Source organism: Oncorhynchus mykiss, chromosome 23, assembly GCF_013265735.2.
Source record: "Oncorhynchus mykiss isolate Arlee chromosome 23, USDA_OmykA_1.1, whole genome shotgun sequence".
NCBI classification, from domain to species: Eukaryota; Metazoa; Chordata; class Actinopteri; order Salmoniformes; family Salmonidae; genus Oncorhynchus; species Oncorhynchus mykiss.
The window spans coordinates 17,008,265-17,027,748 of NC_048587.1; the positions used below are offsets into that span (position 1 = coordinate 17,008,265).

Sequence of the window (19,484 nt, forward strand, 5' to 3'; positions counted from 1 at the left end):
TAGAGATGTTATTGCAGCTGGATGAGAATAGCAGGAGACAGCAGTGAAGCGGAGACCCTCAGATCAACAGGGCTGTAATTGGAGAGGAAAAGCTGGAGTAACGGCCCAGCCTTTAGCTCACGCAACACACACACGCAGTACACACACACACACACACATTTCATCACACTCAAGCCTTCGCTGGCTCCTATCACGCTAACACTGTGAGGACTATACTATATTTGTATTTTATATTTCCTCTCTCTCCTTGGCCTCATAACCAGTGTTTTTCTACTGAGTGTGTCTCCGTGTGATTTATTGCTGTCCGATTTTACAGCTACAGGTCACCCTTGATACAAGTCTGTATTCAACGTCCAGCCACAAGTCTGTATTCAACGTCCAGCCACGTCGTCCAGCCACGTCGGAGGACATTGGGATATGATGTGGAAGCCAGGCCACTGGGGCAACAGTGATCGCTGTTACCTTCAAGTAGGTCTGGGTTTTGCCAGGGCATTGTGGACGGGGATGGCGGATGGGTGTAAGCATCTGAAAAGTTGTGAGTGCAAATCCAGTGATCGTTTTTTAAAACATTAACAAGGTTAATGCCTAACCTTTAGAATTCTGAGTTAGCACCTAAATATAACCTTAAACACTTCTAAATTTTACTTTGAAACATGGATGACGTGAAACTGTGAGAGCTTGTAGAACATTTTGCGACAGCACCCAACCGTGTGTGTCTTCGTGAGATAATGGGTAGTGAGGAAGGAAGAGAATGGTTTCTTTCTCCCAGGACCCATGCTATGTTCAGTGTGTCTGGGCAGGGTGTGGTGCGGAGACCCCATGCTGGGTCTTGACATCCTGCAGCATCCCCTAGGTCAATAGCATCGCTTATTTTATTTCCTGTGAGACAGTTAACACGGACAACACACAAAGTATGATAACTCTGCTTTGTGTAAATATGACTGGTCCTTGTTTCAGGTCTGGGCCGAGTTTCCAACATCTTGATAAATCGGGGGATGTTTGCAGCAAAGGCTAATGGGAATCAAATGTGTATTACCAGTTGTTTGCATGTGTTCACGTTTAATGGCCTCGTGCGAGACGAGTGCAGACAGGACTGTAGTTCTGTTCTTCCTCCACATATCCCTCCCTTCTCTTCTCTCCTGCGTCTCTTTTCTCACTCTCTTCTATTCCTCCTCTATCTGTCTGTGCACTGTACAGTACGTCGCTCTGTGGAGAATGTTTTATGTGGCAGCTTACCAAAAGCTGTCGAGTTGCTCAGACAGTAAAATAACCCGGAGCAGTCCCTGTTAACGACTTCATTTACTCACCTTTAGCCTCACGTAAAAAACGGCATGTCAGGCCGCTCACGGAGAGGCATTTTGGCCAGAAGGGGTTTGTGTGAACGCCATTGTCACTGACAGAAGAAATGTGCTCGTTTTCGGTGGTGACTTTTTCTCTTTTTTTATTGGCTAACCCCTTTCTTGGCTCGGGCTTATTCCACAGAGTGTGCCATTTTCCAATTCGGTTAGCGTCATCATAGAAAAAGTGTAAGGGCCGAAGCGAGGGACAGTTGATTTTCACCACAGTAGAACATTCTGTTGCAGACGTTACTCACATTTTCTTTTCCACTATAGTGCTTTCAAGTGAACAATCGTTATGAATAAAAATAATCATCATCGAGGAGCTGGAAGGATTCTGTATGGTCTAAGATCCCTCCCAATGTGTTCTCCAATTGATCAAATATTCTAGAAAAAGGCTCAGTGACGTTACCCTTGCAAGGTGAGGTATTGAAAACAGGGGTGTCAATCATTTGGACCCCTACCTTGTTGGGAGAAAAAAATATGACTTGTTCAACAAAATCTCTTTCTCGGAGCAATTGTATTAGTGTAAAACAATATAGTTTCCCAAAGTTTTGCTCATCTTTATTTAAGGTGTCAATCATTTCGGACCCCACTATACATTTGCATGATGGATAGGAAGGTTTTGTTTCTCTTCAACAAAAAAATCAGACACGCCGATATTCAATCTCCGGACCTGTTAGTCATTTCTAGAACTGCTTCAGTACAGTCCACCCACACCATTAACTGACCGGACTCCCACACACAGAACATGCACACATTTTTACATTCCTATCTGGTTTAAACTGATGTCTGAATTATGAGCACACTGGCTGCTCGTTTGTTTTTCCTTCTGACAAATTTTCCCAAATTGTCGCAATTCCATTGATTGAATAATGGACCACTTCCTGCGATCAGGCTGTCAGTCTGAGGACTTGACATCACTCTGTGTGTGTGTGTGTGTGCGTGTGCGCGTGGTAGAGCTTGAGGAGATGGATAAGCTGTCTTTCACACCAGCACACGGCTCCCCAGCATCCAACGGCAGCCAAGAGAAGCTTGGTCCTGCATCTCAACCAAGCTTTATCACTTTTCTCCTAGTTCATGAAGTTTGATCTGTGTAGGCCATTAGGCATCTAGTGTGAAAAACATGGATGCTGAAAGATAAAGATGAAGAAGCATAATTGCTTGACAAAAAAAAAAAGACAAAAGGGAGACAAGGGTGAGGGACTTGAGGCTGGGATGGTAGCAGATGAGAAAGAGGAGAAGGAGGATGAAGAGGTGTAGGGAGGAGGAGGAGGAGGGGTATGATGGAGGAGGAGGATGGAGAAGGAGTACGATGAAGGAAGAGGGTGGAGGATTAGGGTGAAGGAAGAGGCGTAGGAGGAGGAAGTGGAAGAGGAGGAGGCATTCCACAGCCTGTTGCGGCGACCTCAACTACCAGCCTATAAAAATAAATCACACATCTGCTTCCAATGAAGCCGTGACACATTAATGGTTTTATGCTTGTTATGAAATTCTTGTAACGTTCTCCCCCCTCTCCCTCCATTCAGGGGAGTGTGTATACACCCATCATCCCCCTGGGGATTCTACTATCTGTTCATCGCTCTCTATCACATCAAAACAAGCTCCATCCTACTCGCCTACATATAAGTACACATGAAAGGTCACTATCTTTAGCCCCCCTTTCTCTCTCTCATGCCTGTTGAGATACCCAGGCCAGTGGGTGTGTAAGTTCAGCAGCAACCACTATGTATTCCTTACCAAAGGGACAGCTGGGAACATAGAGAACATAGAGAATAGAGAGGGAGGCAGATAAAGACAACAAAAGGCAACGATAGAGAGGGGAGAGCTGAGCCGAGCTCTCTGCCCATAACCCGTCCCAGGATGTGAAAACAGATGATTATAGATAAAAGGAGGATTATGAACAAACACATTCCAGTGTCCTCTTCTCCCCCTCTCTCCCCCACCTCTTCCTCACCAGGGGCCTGAAACGGCTCTCTCTCACACGTGGCACCGTTTAGAGAACCATCAAACCCAGGCGGAAAACAGAGGACAGGAGAGAAGGGGAGGGCAGCCACGGCCCTTTGAAGCGTACGTGAATCCCTCGGCAGGTCCTTAATTAGCCACAGACAATGCTAATCCACAGTTTATTTGTGAGAGTGAGGCGGCTGAGGCCTGTGTGCCATAAGGTAGGGCTGGAGACAGGCTACATGCTCTGTCTCTATCTAGGAGTGGCCATGTGGAACCAAATTTGGCTTCCATGATGATGAGCTCAAACCATCCCTGTCCCACAACTGAGTCAGAGGAGCTCTCAGTAGCATGCCAACTCTGGAATAGCTTCTCAGGTTGACGAGAGTAGAGCAGGTGGATCCTACATACTCTTTGACAATGACTGCTTGGCAAAAGCAAACACATTGAATTCCGTGTGAGGGTAATGACTGTTTGGCAAAAGCAAATACAATGAGTTGCGTGTGAGGGTACAATTTAATGGGAAGCACGTGTGAACTCATTCTCATCCATGAGATGGCAGTGAGTGAATTAAGTTTTGGCATTGTACCACAAGATGTCAGTGGTGTCTTCCCACATTGGAAACAACTCTATAACAGAGCCATTCAGAGTGTCTTAGGGGGCTAGACCACACTCAATACATTTTTCAAAAATACCCTCCTCTAGCTTTTGGTAGGATTGTTTGTGTCTCCATGTGATTAATACTTATATAGAATCTTACTCTATAAATTGAAAATTAAGTCAATGGCAGTAGCCTAGTGGTTAGAGCATTGGACTAGTAACCGAAAGGTTGCAAGTTCATATCCCCGAGCTGACAAGGTACAAATATGTTGTTCTGCCCCTGAACAGGCAGTTAACCCACCGTTCCATAGTCAGTCATTGAAAATAAGAATTTGTTCTTAACTGACTTGCCTAGTTAAATAAAGGTAAAATGACAAAAAAAACACCTCTCTGACAATTATCAGAATTTGATCCTTAAATCAGATCTAACCGTTTTATAACAATATAATCTAACTTGGTATCCTGTTACTTTTGGAGATAGACCAATGTCCTAATGACATTTACAGCAAGGGTTCACGTGTGGGCGTGTACCCATACTTTCAGGCCCTGACGTACCCAACAACCGCACGCTGAGTATAATAATACTGCTCTATCATGGATGGGCGTGAGTTTTGCTGGCGCAGTTTCATTGCGTGCGGATCTGCGTGTGACTCTGTGCCCCTGTAAACCGATCGGGCAGTAATTCACTGCAATCCCAAGGCTGACTCTAATCTTGTCCACAGCATGCTAATAATAGGGGTACCTCTTGCTGATTCAGAACTCACACACTTTCCTTCCTCTCGAGGTGTTAATACCTGAAATCTGTCCATCAATCAACCCTGCTGTCAAGTAATACTGGAAAAAAATATCGACGCAACATGCAACAATTCCAAAGATTTACTGAGTTACAGTTCATAGAAGGAAATCAGTCAATTGAAATAAATGTATTAGGCCCTAATCTAAGGATTTCACATGACTGGGCAGATGACCAGCCATGGGTGGGCCTGGGAGGGTATAGGCCCAGCCACTTTAGTGCCAGGTCCACCCACTGGCTTTCTTAAAGACAGAAATACTCCTCAGCACCCCCCCGACGATCCCAAAGGTGAAGTGGCTGGGTGTGGAGGTCCTGGGCTGGTGTGGTCTGCAGTTGTGAGGCCAGTTGGATGTACTGCCAAATTCTCTAAAACAAAATTGGAGGTGGCTTATGGTAGAGAAATTAACATTCATTTCTCTGGCAACAGCTCTGTTGGACATTCCTTCAGTCAGCATGCCAATTGCACTCCCCCTTAGAACTTGAGACATCTGTGGCATTGTGTTGTGTGACAAAACTGCACATTTTAAAGTGGCCTTTTATTGTCCCCAGCACAAGGTGCACCTGTGTAATGATCATGCTGTTTAATCAGCTTCTTGATATGCCACACCTGTCAGGTGGATGGATTATCTTGGCAAAGGAGAAATTAGATGATAGATTGATAGATTGATAGATAGATTGATAGATAATAGATAGATAGATAGATAGATAGATAGATAGATAGATAGATAGATAGATAGATAGATAGATAGATAGATAGATAGATAGATAGATAGATAGATAGATAGATAGATAGATAGATAGATAGATAGATAGATAGATAGACAGATAGATAGATAGCTCAAACTCCTCCAGCATGAGACACTGGTACTTGTTCATCATAGCTTCATTTTGCATCATGACCTCAGTGGCCTCTGCTTCAAACTCCTCATCCACTGCAGAGGGAGATAACAGAGATTTGAAAGAATTACAAGCTTGCCCTGTAGTGTGGGCTGTTGACTACTCTACCTCACCATAGATCCTCCTGTGTGGGTAGCTTGATCTGGAAGCCATGGTAGAAGGTGGTGGGCAGCATCCTCCAGAGAAGTGAAGGGGGACAGGTCTGGTTCCAGGACCCTGGCATGGTCCTGCTCTATCTGCTGGAGGATCCTAAAACACACACACACACACACACACACACACTCAATAACTACCCCAGTTGCACAGTCATAGAGAGGTGTGGAGTCTACTGTTTTGGCTATACAGTTCAGGGAGACGTAAGGCAGTAGCTATAAGGACAAGTAGGTATGTCAGATATTTAGATAAACTGTATACGGTGGCCAGTTACTGTTGGAACTGGATTTCCCAGTTGAGCTGCGCTTCACAGGCAGATAAAAGTACTTACAGGTCTCCTTTAGGGAACTGCTGAGTGGCAGGTCTGTTAAGTCCATCATGTTACAGGGAGAAGAGGATACATTATGCATGTAATCTCTGTCACTGATAGTGTTTGACATTTAATTAGAACAACTGTGAGAAGAAAGGGGAAGTAGTGAAGAAAAAACAGTGAAATATGAATTTCACAAATATGAATGACAAACATGACATGACTGAGTAAATGTGTACTGCCAGAGAGATCTGTATAGGTTCTCATGATGTTCTTACCTGGAAACTTGCTCCAGTCGAATGGACATGGGCATGGTTTTCCGGGAACCCAGAGTTCTGCCCAGTAACTGGCTCAGCCTCAGCTCTGTGATTGGCCAGTATATGCCCGGGAAAGGATGGTACATTGATAATGGGGGTGATGGTCTCTGTGGATCCAGTCAGTTGAGTCTGATGCACTGGTCTATTCAGGTCCTGCCCTGGGCCTGGAGTGGTTTGAACTATAATGTGGTGGACCATCTGGGGGCTGCTGGTGGGTCTCTTCTGGCCAGTGTGGTTGACTGTGACCTCCTGGGGGCTGTGTCTGGTATCAGTGGAGGAGAGACACTGTAGGCCCATACTGGTGCCTGTGTACTCAGTGTTGAGTTGGGGCAGGCCCTGAACAGCCCCTGGGATATGCTAGGCCCAGGCTGGATTCTACTGTTATGGACGTTTGTGTCCACAACGAAAGAGGGGGTGAACCCTGCACTGAGACCCACCCCCTGTCCCTGCAACAGACCTGCTCTCTTCCACTCAGGCAAAGGCCCATTGTACATGACTGAATGCTGGATTTAATCATTTTGAAGAGGCTGTGGGTTGGTTAACTGAACCCGGTGAAGAAAGCCCTGCTTCAGAACATTGCCTGAAAGTTGTCCCCTTGGTGACCAACCTTTTTGGAATCACTGATCCAGGGGATGCATTGTAGGCAACCGATCATAATCCATAGTGACTGAATTGGAGAGATGCAGGGTGGGGGTATTGTTATAGCCCTTGGTCACTATGGAGAAAGGCAACAACAAAAAAGGAGAGGCAGAAATGTGTGTTATGTGCTTGGAGAGCATAAACACCTGGGTTAGTTCTGTCTGATATCTAAAAGGACTGATCCATTATTTCCTAACTGTGATGCCAGCTGCTGTCTTGACCATTGAGTAGGTTCAGGACAGGCTATAGCTGGATAAGAAAGGAGATTAACACCAAGTGTCACCATACTTTACAGGACTATTCACAAAAGAATCTAACTATTTTTTATATTGGAAATGTTTTACATCCAACTATTTATATGTCACCTATTACTAAGGGGGAGATCGACAATTACAGAATGGTTACCTGGGGGAAAATAGGGGGAGGGACAATGCTTTCAGTCAAGGGGAGTTAAAAAAAAAAAAATCTAGTCCTGGGTTGTAATTGATAAAATGTCAATATTTCTCAATGTTTTAGAATGAGTTGCTTATTAGGCTATATATTGATGTGTGCCCAATGCTGCTCCTCATCTCTGATTCTCCGCTGGGCAAGCAATGTCAATTGCGCCTATAGGCTATTTAGTGTGGTCTCAATCAAATGATCCATCCCCTACAGGCTACGAAGTGCATGCTCAGAGGAGCACAGAGCAAAGTTCTATATCTATTTCTAAGATTGGTGCTGGGATGGTTTAAATTAAACTAGGCTGCATTACACACTGCAATGGATATTCCAACCCTGAGCCCCGGCCTGCTCTGCTCTTGCTGATCAAAAACGTCTGTGTATGCTGCTTAACCAATGGCTGTGCTGTGTAGGGCTACAATGGCAGTTCAGGAGGAGAGTCAAAGATTTCTTCTGAAAATATATTTGATTAGGCCTAGTCCCAAAACTGCACTATTGACCTCAAAATAAACTCACAATCAACCAGATTCTAGCAATTTATGGTGGTGCTGAAACTTGAAAGCACCTGCGGCACGATCCCTCGGAAATGGACAGCTCATGGTGCTGAAAGTAGGCAAATTAGAGTGCCGGTAGGCATAATTAATTTCAACCGTCTTCATTTTAATTGGAGTTTACTAACAACAAGAGGGCTTTGTGTTGGAGACTAATTTCTTCCTATTGAAGAAATAAGAGGTAGGCCTATCCAACTGACTTGCCTAGTTAAATAATTAGGCTATAGGCTGCTATATCCATAGATTTGTCGTCAACTCCATCACCTACCATGTACTCTTTAAATAGCCTACGTCCGTGTCAGTAAAGGACTGTTAAGTTAAAACCAAGACTCAAATTGAGGTGGTATGAGAGGTCTAACTTTTATTAAAGAAAATGGCTAAAAGCACAAACCTATCTCTCTGTCCATTCTTAGCCTGTATTTTCGGTCATTTGCGTTGTAGGCTATTAAAAAAAGATTCAGCCAATACTTACAATTATGTAGAATTTGATATTTTTTTATAAATGGCATTTTTTTTTATCGGAGCTACAAACACAACGATAGATTCATTCAATGCTTTTACTATAAAGGAGATCTTTTCAAGCCGGAGAGTTTCGGTTAAATATATTTTGCTGAAGGGAGTGCCATCCATATTCATTTCAGAGAGGTCCGATTTTCACCATGTAATCCTTTAAAAAAAATGTTTACTCCTTAAACTCCTACTTGTCCATCATTTCCAGTCAAATAGATTTTCCCGCCAATTAACCTTTTACGTAGGGTTTTCACCACTTCCATTTTCCCTTCGTGAAACATAGTTCCGGGCAAGCACAACCAAAAATGATGGAGGAATGCCAATCATTGCAGTGTCTGGTTTTGCTACAGAGACGGTCATAAGGTCAATGGCATAGAGGATTGCAGAGTTGGTGTTGATGGTGGGTGAAGAGAGATTTGCACAACAATGTTTGCTTGTGCTGCCTGCTAGCTATGACCTTCAAGCAACCTAAATCTCAAAACTGTGATCATAGCCACCATTTGTGAATGTGTTGAGCAAATTAAATTGTGGAATTTGCCCACCAAAGGACAGAAATCACCAGTAACACTCATTATAACATTGTAAATGATACACTAAGCATGAATTTCTCATGTAACATGCTACCAATTAGATTATGGTATCTTAACATTATGATTCTCATATATTATAGCTTATGGCTCTTTCATTATACTTGTGTCATGACATTGATGATTTTGCTCACTTCCTGTAAAATACATACAGTAGGCCTACATGGACATGAATGGGTACTTTGGGTAAAGGAAATTGTGGCTTTGACTAGCAAACATTGTGCAAATCTCTCTTTACCCACCAACATCTCTGCAATCCTCCTCCATGCCATTGACCTTCTGACTTTGTCTCTGTATTCTAAAATCACGTTTGATTTTAGCCCTCTTGACAAAGCCCCCTTGTTGTTAGTAAGAGGGCTTTTGCAATTTGTAACACATCATACTCATTTGAATTTGTAACACATCATACTCATTTGAATTTGTAACACATCATACTCATTTGAATTTGTAACACATCATACTCATTTGAATTTGTAACACATCATACTCATTTGAATTTGTAACACATCATACTCATTTGAATTTGTAACACATCATACTCATTTGAATTTGTAACACATCATACTCATTTGAATTTGTAACATATCATACTATGATGAACATCCACAAATAAAATACAAATAAAATACATACCATACGAAACGTGACATCTCACACTAATTGGAGTGTCCCGGAATTACATTTACTATGTTACGTCTACCCCTGAGTCCAGGTTGATGTAGTTGGGGTGGGGAACAAAGCCTTTTGTAAATGCCTAGGCCTATTCATACTTCTAAGACAATGATAGGCCTAGAGTAAATACTAAAACAAACGTGGGCCACAAATTGGATTAAGGTTGGGCTAAATAAAGCTTTAGACTTCGCCAAGTCTCTGAGCCAAACGTATAATTTATACTTTTGTTTTTTGCACGGGAAAAGGAAGCCACCATTAATTTGTCAATTTTATGGAAAGTCCTATGAAAGTTAATGTTCTAAACAGTTCTATTTATTGACCCTTATAAACATTAGCAACTATAGAATTGGAACAGGGTGTGCCTCAGAGTGATATGTGGAGCCAACAGAGAAAAGGCACGTGTATTTGTATTAATCTCCGCAATAAAGATGGTAAAGCTACAACAATACAAAAAGGTGTTTTAGGTGATCATTTTGTGCTACATTCTGCCCTGCACTAAGACTTAGAATTTAGAGCCTCAAAGGAAGGAAGTAATAATACATGGACTTAACCTTAATCCAAACCCTGACAACACAAGGAGATAATGAGGATCCTTTGTTCTTGTTTGCAAGGAATACATGAGAGATTCTGCTTGGTGAAGAGGCAAAATGATGTTGTGCTGTGACATTATTAGGGAGCTATTTTGGCAAACACATTAGGCAGTACAGTCTTACTCTTCAAACACCACCCAGGCTGTCAACGAAATGGTTCACACTTGACAAGTTAGTAGTTCCTGCGGCCGCAAGACTGTCTCCGGTCTCCCCTTCCCAGCACGGGCAGGTAATGGAGGAAGTTGACTCTTAAGCAACAAATCAATTATATGGTAAGACAAGAGATTAGAGCCCAGGGCTCATCTGCTGCAAATTGGATCAGGGCTGATTAGCGGAGTTTAGGGTGACGTACTGCAACTTTGTGGCTCGATCACTCGGCTACTCGCTTGGCTACCTCCTTTTGCAGGAAAAAGATCCACCCGGAAAAGCTGTGTAGCCCACCATCCTGTCATTTTGAGAGATTTTATGTGAATATTTTGGGGTGGAATTTTGGGTGGCAGACTCCTCTGCCCACCCAGCACTATGGACTTTCCTGATTTGAGGGTGGTCAGAATGGATATGAAGAGGGAAACGCTTGCCAAAACACATTCTGCAGCTCCTTTCTGGAATGGATTACAATTTTCCAACTGAAACTCTCCACAGGAACATAGTTGCCTAAGGTCAACTGGAACAGGAACAGGTCAACTGGAACAGGAACAGGTCAACTGAAATCCTTACCTGTTACATAATAAAAAAAAACATTGAAAAAATAGCTTAGAATCTTTTGTAAATTCAAATTGGTTTATTTTTAAAAAAATCCAATTTTGATTTGGGAATAGCATACACTCTGAGGTAAGCATGGCGTTGATGAAGGTAAAGTTTGACTTGCCCAAGCGGGTGAAGCTTGCCCAGGGCCTATGGCTCATGTACTGGCTGGCAGTGATGACCGGCATCCTGGTCTTCAGCCTGGGGCTGTTCTTTAAGATCGAGCTCCGGAAGAGGAGTGAGATGATGAACAACAACGAAAGCCATTTTGTGCCCAACCTGTTGATCCTAGTAGGCCTAGCTGCTTGCGGGCTCAATGTTTTTGGCGGCAAAGTGTGCCACGACTCTCTGGATGCTATAAAGTTCGCCAAGTGGAAGCCCATGGTCAAGGGCTACCTGATGGGCTGCTTCGCTTTCAACATCCTCCTGTTCTTCACAGCTCTGCTGTGCTTCTGCATGCAGTTCCATCTGTACTTCGCCCTGGCCGAGGGTCTGAAGAATGGGATAAAATTCTACAAGGATACGGATACACCTGGACGCTGCTTCATGAAGAGGACGCTGGACATGACCCAGATCGAGTTCCGCTGCTGTGGCAACAACAACTATAGGGATTGGTTTGAGGTCCAGTGGATCAGCAACCGCTATCTGGACTTCAGCAACGATGAAGTCAAAGAGTGAGTACTAGAATCCGTAGCTGAGTGAGAGCAATGTTGGGTTGATTAGGGTACCCAGAAGGCCAAAAAGTACCATGTACAGTAAAAGTTGACAGTCTCTCTGGGTGTCAGCCAGAACAGATGACTCTACCTTTCCACCAAATCTCCTTGGCCTCCTAAGCTGCCTTTAGTCTTTCAATTGAGAGACAAAAAAGGCTATTTTAAGGAAAGAAACTGTTTGTTTAATCCATTCTAAGTCTTATGAAACATATTTGACATGGCTACTACATAAGAGCTTTCCTCACTCCTGCCCATAGTCTCCATCTTTACCCATTTGATCTCTTGTGATCTGGTGCAGGAAGCTTGAGATAGAAAATGGGCCACGGTAGCATATGCTTTTGCTTGTGTATGGTAGTGACAACTTAGTTAATGTAAAACATACATACAAAACAAGTAGTTTAGTTAGTCGCCTACTTTCAGTTATTTGCTACATTTAGAAATCAACACTTTTATTGGGACAAAATGCTATATTTTTTTAATGGGTGGAGTTTTTTGGGGGAGCGGAGGGATGTCCCTTAACATTTTTCAAGGTGTCAGGACAGGATACCAGTGTAAGTGAAGTCAGGTTCATGTGCCAGGTTCTGATAAGTAGATAATCTCCATGGATCTAAATTTCACGTCCTTCACAGCTTACTGTCCCCCTAAATCATAATAAAACAGCCGTTAACTGTCACTAATAGACACACTACTAATACACACTACCCCCCTCTCTCCCTAATATTGTGCCCTGGTGGCAACTGATACTTATATTTAGTCAATTTAGATTCAGATTTCAAGGCATTGATTAAAAGGATAGTTCACCCAGATTACAACATGTCACATTGGTTTCCTTACTCTGTAAGCAGTCTCAGCATAAAGGATGACAGCAATCCAAGCTTAGGTTTTGTTTACCTGGCCACTGTTTTAAGTGCTAACTTTTTAGCATTTATGGCATAAATCCAATGCAAGTCAATGGTACCTATTAGATTTTTTTGCGCTTCGTTGAGCTACAACAACTATTTGAGATTCTCTAGGATCATTTGGACATTGAGAGAATATAATTGGAAGTGTGCGGCAATGTGTGGATAGTACATGTGTAACAGCGTGCATGTTTAAATGCATGGGAGTAAGTTCATTGAGGTGTGTATACGTGTGTGCTTTATGCGTCCATGTTTCTGTTACTTTACTCAAGGGATATCGGCCGTCTCTCTCACTCACTCACGATCACATCAAGAGGATCCTCGTGAACCCGGGTTTAAACTCAACACCTGTCAATATTAGCCAGGAGACCCACCCACTTTTCTCCTGTCAACAGAAATTCAGCCAAGGCCTCGACAGGATACCCCTGCCAAACACTGATTGATGATTTACTCATACAGTTAGTCTAAACTGACAGCTACGATCACATACTTTACCATGTGAGCCGTTCATTTGTTAACTCTTCCTACCAGAGGCTCATGGGTTCACCGTTTTCATAATCACTGGCCCTTTATATCGTTTAAACATCCGCGCCTCGTAGGTCTGTGTTACGGCAACGGACATACACCCGTTACTCGAATGCCATACTTTGTGTCACATGGCTGACATGACTTGTGACGGATCTGACGTGTCTCTCTGGGCCTTTCCCACAGCCGTGTCCTGAGCAACGTGGAGGGGAAGTTCCTGATGGAGAGTGTCCCGTTCAGCTGCTGCAACCCCGGCTCCCCCAGACCCTGCATCCAGCACCAGCTGACCAACAACTCAGCCCACTATGACTACGACCACCACACCGAGGAGCTCAACATCTGGACCCGGGGCTGCCGCGAGTCCCTGGTCGCCTACTACGGAGGCATGATGAACAGCATCGGGAGCCTGATGCTACTGTACATCATACTGGAGGTGAGAAAGAGAAGAATATGGAACTGAAAGGGAAATGGCTGGTGGTACTTTCGGGAGGTTCTGTCAATGTCCTTCACTTCAAAGGGTAGCTGGCTACAAACGCTAAAGATCAAATTGATGTGACCTCACACGCCAGACTGAAAAGTAATTGATTAGCTGAAGATTTGATTAAATTACCGTCTTAAAAGGCATGTGTAGGTAAGTAGCAGGGCAGGGCTAGGCCCAGTGCTGAGGAGAAGAGGATTTGAAAAGAAGGCTTTCCCATAGGTTTCCCATTGTGGAAGACGACAGCCATTTCTAAGTATCTAGCTCAGTGAGTATTATTAGGAAAGGTCCAGCTGTTCCAAATTGGCCACAGCTGACCAGTTCATTGAGCACACATGCCAACCCTCTTGCCCTTGACTTTGAGAGAACACGTGGCACACAACAAGCCAACTATCACTATACCTTTGCCCTTCTGCCAAGCAGGCACTAAAACATGCCATTTCCTTGGTTGGTCTTAGCACTCACTTGACTCAACTTGACTTCCATCTAACTGACTTTCCAAAAGGCTGAGGTGTAGAGCTCCAGTGTCTGATCTATGGTACACAGATGAATGAGCATGAATGCCACGCATCCACCCACCCACCCACCAATAACTAGGTCTACCTTACCTTCCTTATCATATTTCTCTGTTTGAAATGGAATCTGATTATAAACTATTTTTCCATTGAAAGAGTGACTATGTGAGTGACTCTTTTTTTGTTGTTGTTCAAACCTCCCTATATTCACTGAGTTATAAACTGACCGTGGGGAAAACTACCCTAGGCAGATTATAGCCCATAACGACAGCTAAAGGAGTCTTGGGACTGAAAGGGTGAGGGATTGCGTAATATGTGGGGGTGGTATAGGCGGTGAGGGAGGATCAGGGTTTCTTAGAGGGGTTAATCTGGGCAGAGCAAAGTGCAACAGGTATCCTTCCTGGAAGCAGGATCTCACTGTGCCAACTTACAGACTGAACACTAACTGGGTTGCTGTCTGGGTCAAAACAACAACACTAAATTGTCCGTTTGGACCAAATTGGAGATCTGTGTCAATTGATTGGAAGATTTCAATGGGAGATTTGATCTAAAAGCCAAGCCTTAGTGACTATAAATCCATTTGATTTGGATCAGTGATTGAATAGATTTAGAATCACTGTTTTCTAAATCCCAAAAAAGAATGGATAGCAGAGATCTATGGTGTTTCAGAGGCCGTACAGATTGTTTAATTGCAGTGTGTCTGTATAGAGACTCAGTGATGTACATATCTTGTTTGTGTGGTCCTCAGGCAGGAGTGATGGTGGGCTTACAGTACCTGACCACTTCTCTGGAGACCATGGCAGACCCAGAGAACCCGGAGAGTGAGAGCGAGGGCTGGCTCCTGGAGAAGAGTGTGAAGGAGACGGTGGCAGACGTCATAGCAACGATCAAGGGTCTGGCCGGTGCAGGGAACCAGGTGGGGGAGGGTGAGGAGGCGGTGGCCACTGTGAGTTGAGAGGGTCCCACCCAAAGGGATTGAGGCTTGTCCTATCGATGGGAGCTCGAAGAGAAAGAGGAGAGAGATCTTCTCAGTGAAACGACGCACACACGCTCAAACAAATGTAAACACATGAAAAACAAATGCGTAAACAAACATACACACACAGACACAAACATTGACACACATGCACACACCCTTTGAAAAGTGAAGAACTTAACCAACTGCTCAGATGAAGTAAGAACCAAACTCAAAAATGTGAATGTATATCCTGTCCATAATAATTATGTATATATGTTAATCATTCTTTTTTTTCTTTTCTTTTTTTTTTAATAATGAAAAATATATTTGGGTTGTCAAAACATCTGTACAGTATACATTAATTTGGGCTTGTGAATATGAAGAAAATGTCCTGAATTAATAATTATCTCCTCCCCTGCCTGGCAATCCTCTCCATGAAAAACGATGGGCAGACCCTGAGACCATCAAGCCTAATACAGTTTCTCTATGCTCATATCTAATAGTTTTACTCCTATGTCCTTGTTACACTCCACAACTCGTGTTGCGTGGACATGTAACCTGACAGGCACACAAATATATAAGTAGTTCTGTGAAGTAATTTAGTCTGCTCAATTCAACCGACTCCAAAACTCAACTTTACCAGTGTGCCCAATGCAACCCGGTCAAATGTCCCCTTATGGCAGCTTAAATTGGGTAGCTGCGGAACTGGGGTCCTGGCTGTCCCAGCCCCCTGTCCCTGTCACTCAGGTCCTGGCAGTGCAGGGCCATATGCATTCACACCTATACAACACACACTTTTACATTCATTCGTTACGTATCAGTGTTGCTATCGGGTTATATGTCTGCTTCGTGTACGAGGCGGTTTTAACTCTGGTTTTGTACTCCTTTGAGGGGATACAGTGGGCTGAGTGGCCAGATGAAGTGCTGAGGGAACTTAGAAGGAGAATGTTCTGTACTTTTTGGAGAGCAAAATATGATCAGATTGGCAGTTTAAAATCAGCGTTCCTTGTGTGAGTACATAGAGATACGGGTCAGTTTTCCGTGGATACAAAAAGTCTTATCAGTTGTAATATTTTTACTTTCTGTGTGACCATTTTTCTTCCTTTGTAATATTGAGAGTTAACATTTTCTGTAAATGTGGATTTTGATCAGCAAAACTGTCAGTCTTGTGGGTTGGCTGGAGAACTTAGCACCTCCACTGTGTAAGATAAAGATATATAATGAGAACAAGAGTATGATTGTCCGTTTTGTCCACAGGGTTTTGACTGACATGGGTCATTTTTAAAATGGTATTCCACACTTACAGAATATGCCTATGACAGGAAGATTGTATGTACATTCATACAGTATTTTTCCTAATACACAAGGTATTACCCTACACAACCTCTCTTGTTGAGGTCCTCAGCCTTATTTCAACTAATCATGAAGCTAGCAGAGAATGAGTGAAAGAATGAGGAGAGAAATGCTAATTGTAGGCTGCATGGACCTGGTGAATAAGGAGTTAAGGAGAGCCGGAGGTTCGAGTGAGATGAGGGTACAGTACATGTAAAGAACCCAGGAGGAGGCCAGCTTTACCTGATGAGATCAGCAGGAATGTGTGGATTCCACTCAGCAGGGATCCAGTCCTCAGTTCTGTTCCAGGACAAACAGGTGACTGGCGTCACTTTAACTGGGCCACCCTCAGAAGATAGGAAATCTATGCTAGAAAACAAACATACGTTATCTGATAATTAATCTGTAGTTATCAGGTCTCAATTATGAAAGAGGCCTTCTGACTTCAAAGGCACTTCCCGGTTAAATAAAGCTTAAATAAGTTTAAGTGTTGGATAATTCATATTGAAAGGTTGAGGTACATTTTGGCAAGACAATTGAAAGGATACATATACATCACCTATACCTCAATATGTCCAACTAAGCTATGATCGGAGGTATCCTTACCTGAGAGGTGGGTTCAGATGAGCAGGTACAGTAAAGACATTGGTATATGTGAGTGGTAGTGGGGGGGGGGGGGGGGGGGGGGACATCTGTCATCTGGAATAATAACCCTAAAGCACATAGACAGCAGATGAGGCGATAAGAGCAGTGAGAGGCTTTGATGTGCAGTTTAGCCCCGTCAGGTGACGGCAAGGACAGGTGCCTCTAATGCAGGGAGGTGCCCAAAGCATCTTGGGCCGGATGGGACGGGGCAACCCCACCTCCCCCCTGCAGGATGCAACCCAATTATGTTCTCAAATCCTCAGGATGCCTGGATGTGTGTGCAGTGCCAGAACGTTACATCTAATGATGGTGCTAAAAAAAACAAAAAAAAACAACTAGGAAACTTAGTGATGCACATTTATCACAGGAGTTTTGTTAGAACAGGATGCCTGGGATACACCGTCCAATGAAACACTTACTTGCAGGTTCTTTCTCGACAATGCAGCAACAATGAGAAATAATAAAATGATAAGAATACAAACGAAGTAAATGGCTCAATAGAATAGATTAAACATTTTAGCATAAGTATAATACAGGAAGGCACAATTTATTGTCCAATATTTACATGTTTTAGGTAAGGACGATTGGGGTGGGGGTGGGTGGGGGGGGTAAGTGTGAAGATGTTTTGGTTAGTTTTAAAGAAAAAGCTACTTCTCCTTTTGAAAATGTCCCATGTGGCATCGATGTCAGTTAGAAACACTTAGTATAGTGTCAAAATGGACTACAAAGTGTAAATAGGACCATTTTGGTCCAAGTCAGAATGAAAAAAAAAATGGTACGTCACGGAATGAAGGGTATCATTCTCTGTGCGTTGTGTTTATTTTAATCCTGCCCTCATCTATGTAATCATCAATTCAGAGCATTTAAATAAAAAATGTGCAACATGAAAATATTGATAGACTACCCAAAGTCAAACCAATAATTCACAGCTGGCTGAAGCTAATTGGCTAATAACTCTTTCTAACCTGCAAACAAGAGACACCCACATCAAACCACACCCAAAACCAACTCACGCCTGAATACAGTCATGGCTACTAGCATTTCTTAATGAACCAAATCTAAAACAAGGCTAAATCAGGAAGTGCAGTCACTCTTTAATCTCATCCCCAGACTAGTAGCTATGAACGAGATTGGGTTCATTTCATAGATCTTATATATACACTATGTAAATGAACCAAGGAAACCATATGAATGACCTTTTTATAAGAATAGGAATGTATACTGAAAAAAAATAACACATGTACAGTGTTGGTCCCAGGCTTCATGAGCAGAAATAGAAGACCACAGAAATGTTCTATACATACAAAAAGCTTCTCTCCAATTTTGTGCACAAATTTATTTACATTCCTGTTAGTGGGCATTTCTCCTTTGCCAAGATGAGCCATCTAGCTGACAGGTGTTAAATATCAAGCTGTCTGCCCCGTACAGTTGAAACCGGGATTCATCCGTGAAGAGCACACTTCTTTAGCCTCAGCTTCATTGTATACCTGGTTAAGTGTTCTCATTACAACATCAGCTTTTTCTCCAGCTGGGCCTTGGGAGCCTAATGCCGCATTCAGATGCTAGTCGGAACTAGGAAACTCACTTCGACTTTCTGATTCGTTGAACGTGGCACGTGTATACCTACGACCAGTAAGCAAGTCGGGAAATATCCATGTTTCCTAGTTCCGACTAGCACTTGAACGCGGCACAATCCACCGTATTCTCCTGGCCTGTCTCCATGGTGGTCATGCTGGGAGGCCCTGACCGATCTGGGACAAGCGCTTCTCACAGCAATAGGGATATTGATATTACATAGGTGTCTATCACACACTAAACCCAGTAGGGTCTTCGTAATAAGGCTGGGTATTGGCCTCATGACACAAATCATATCCCGATACATGTCACATGTATTGCGAATGGATTTTGTTAGTCACTCTCACTCAGATATAGTAACATGGCATAAGTCATGGCAGGAAATTGTCTGTAAAACGGCTAAATGTTCTCGATGCACCATGGCAAAAACTACAGAACTGCAGCTGTCAAGAGGGGGGGGGGGGGGGGGGGGGGGGCATTAAAACGTTTTCCTCGTAGGGGGGCCCCCTCCCAACAGAATTTCACTTAGAGCCCACAAGAGACTAGGGCCAGGAAGAACACTTTTTGCCTGATTAATGCATTTCCTGTCAGAATGTATTTGTTGTTGCATGTAATTTAACTGTTAAATGAACACAACCAAATATCACAATTCCAAGATTCGTAAGCCATTGAATCGATTCACTATTGCAAAAACAATTATCATAATAGCTAGTATCTAATCAAAAGCCCACCAGCTCACAAATAGACAACACTCAGGCC

The 19,484-nt window shown here is 43.2% G+C and overlaps 1 protein-coding gene across 1 annotated transcript; it reads left to right on the top strand.

Annotated features, from left to right (window-relative positions):
• The first annotated feature begins 11,178 nt into the window (after positions 1 to 11,178).
• LOC110502347 (peripherin-2) lies at positions 11,179 to 16,425 on the top strand. The gene is made up of 3 exons (XM_021580296.2): positions 11,179 to 11,759; positions 13,409 to 13,655; positions 14,964 to 16,425. Exons 1-3 carry the CDS (start codon positions 11,179 to 11,181, stop codon positions 15,168 to 15,170), a joined length of 1,035 nt encoding a protein of 344 aa, XP_021435971.2. The 3' UTR covers positions 15,171 to 16,425.
• The last annotated feature ends 3,059 nt before the right edge of the window (positions 16,426 to 19,484 follow it).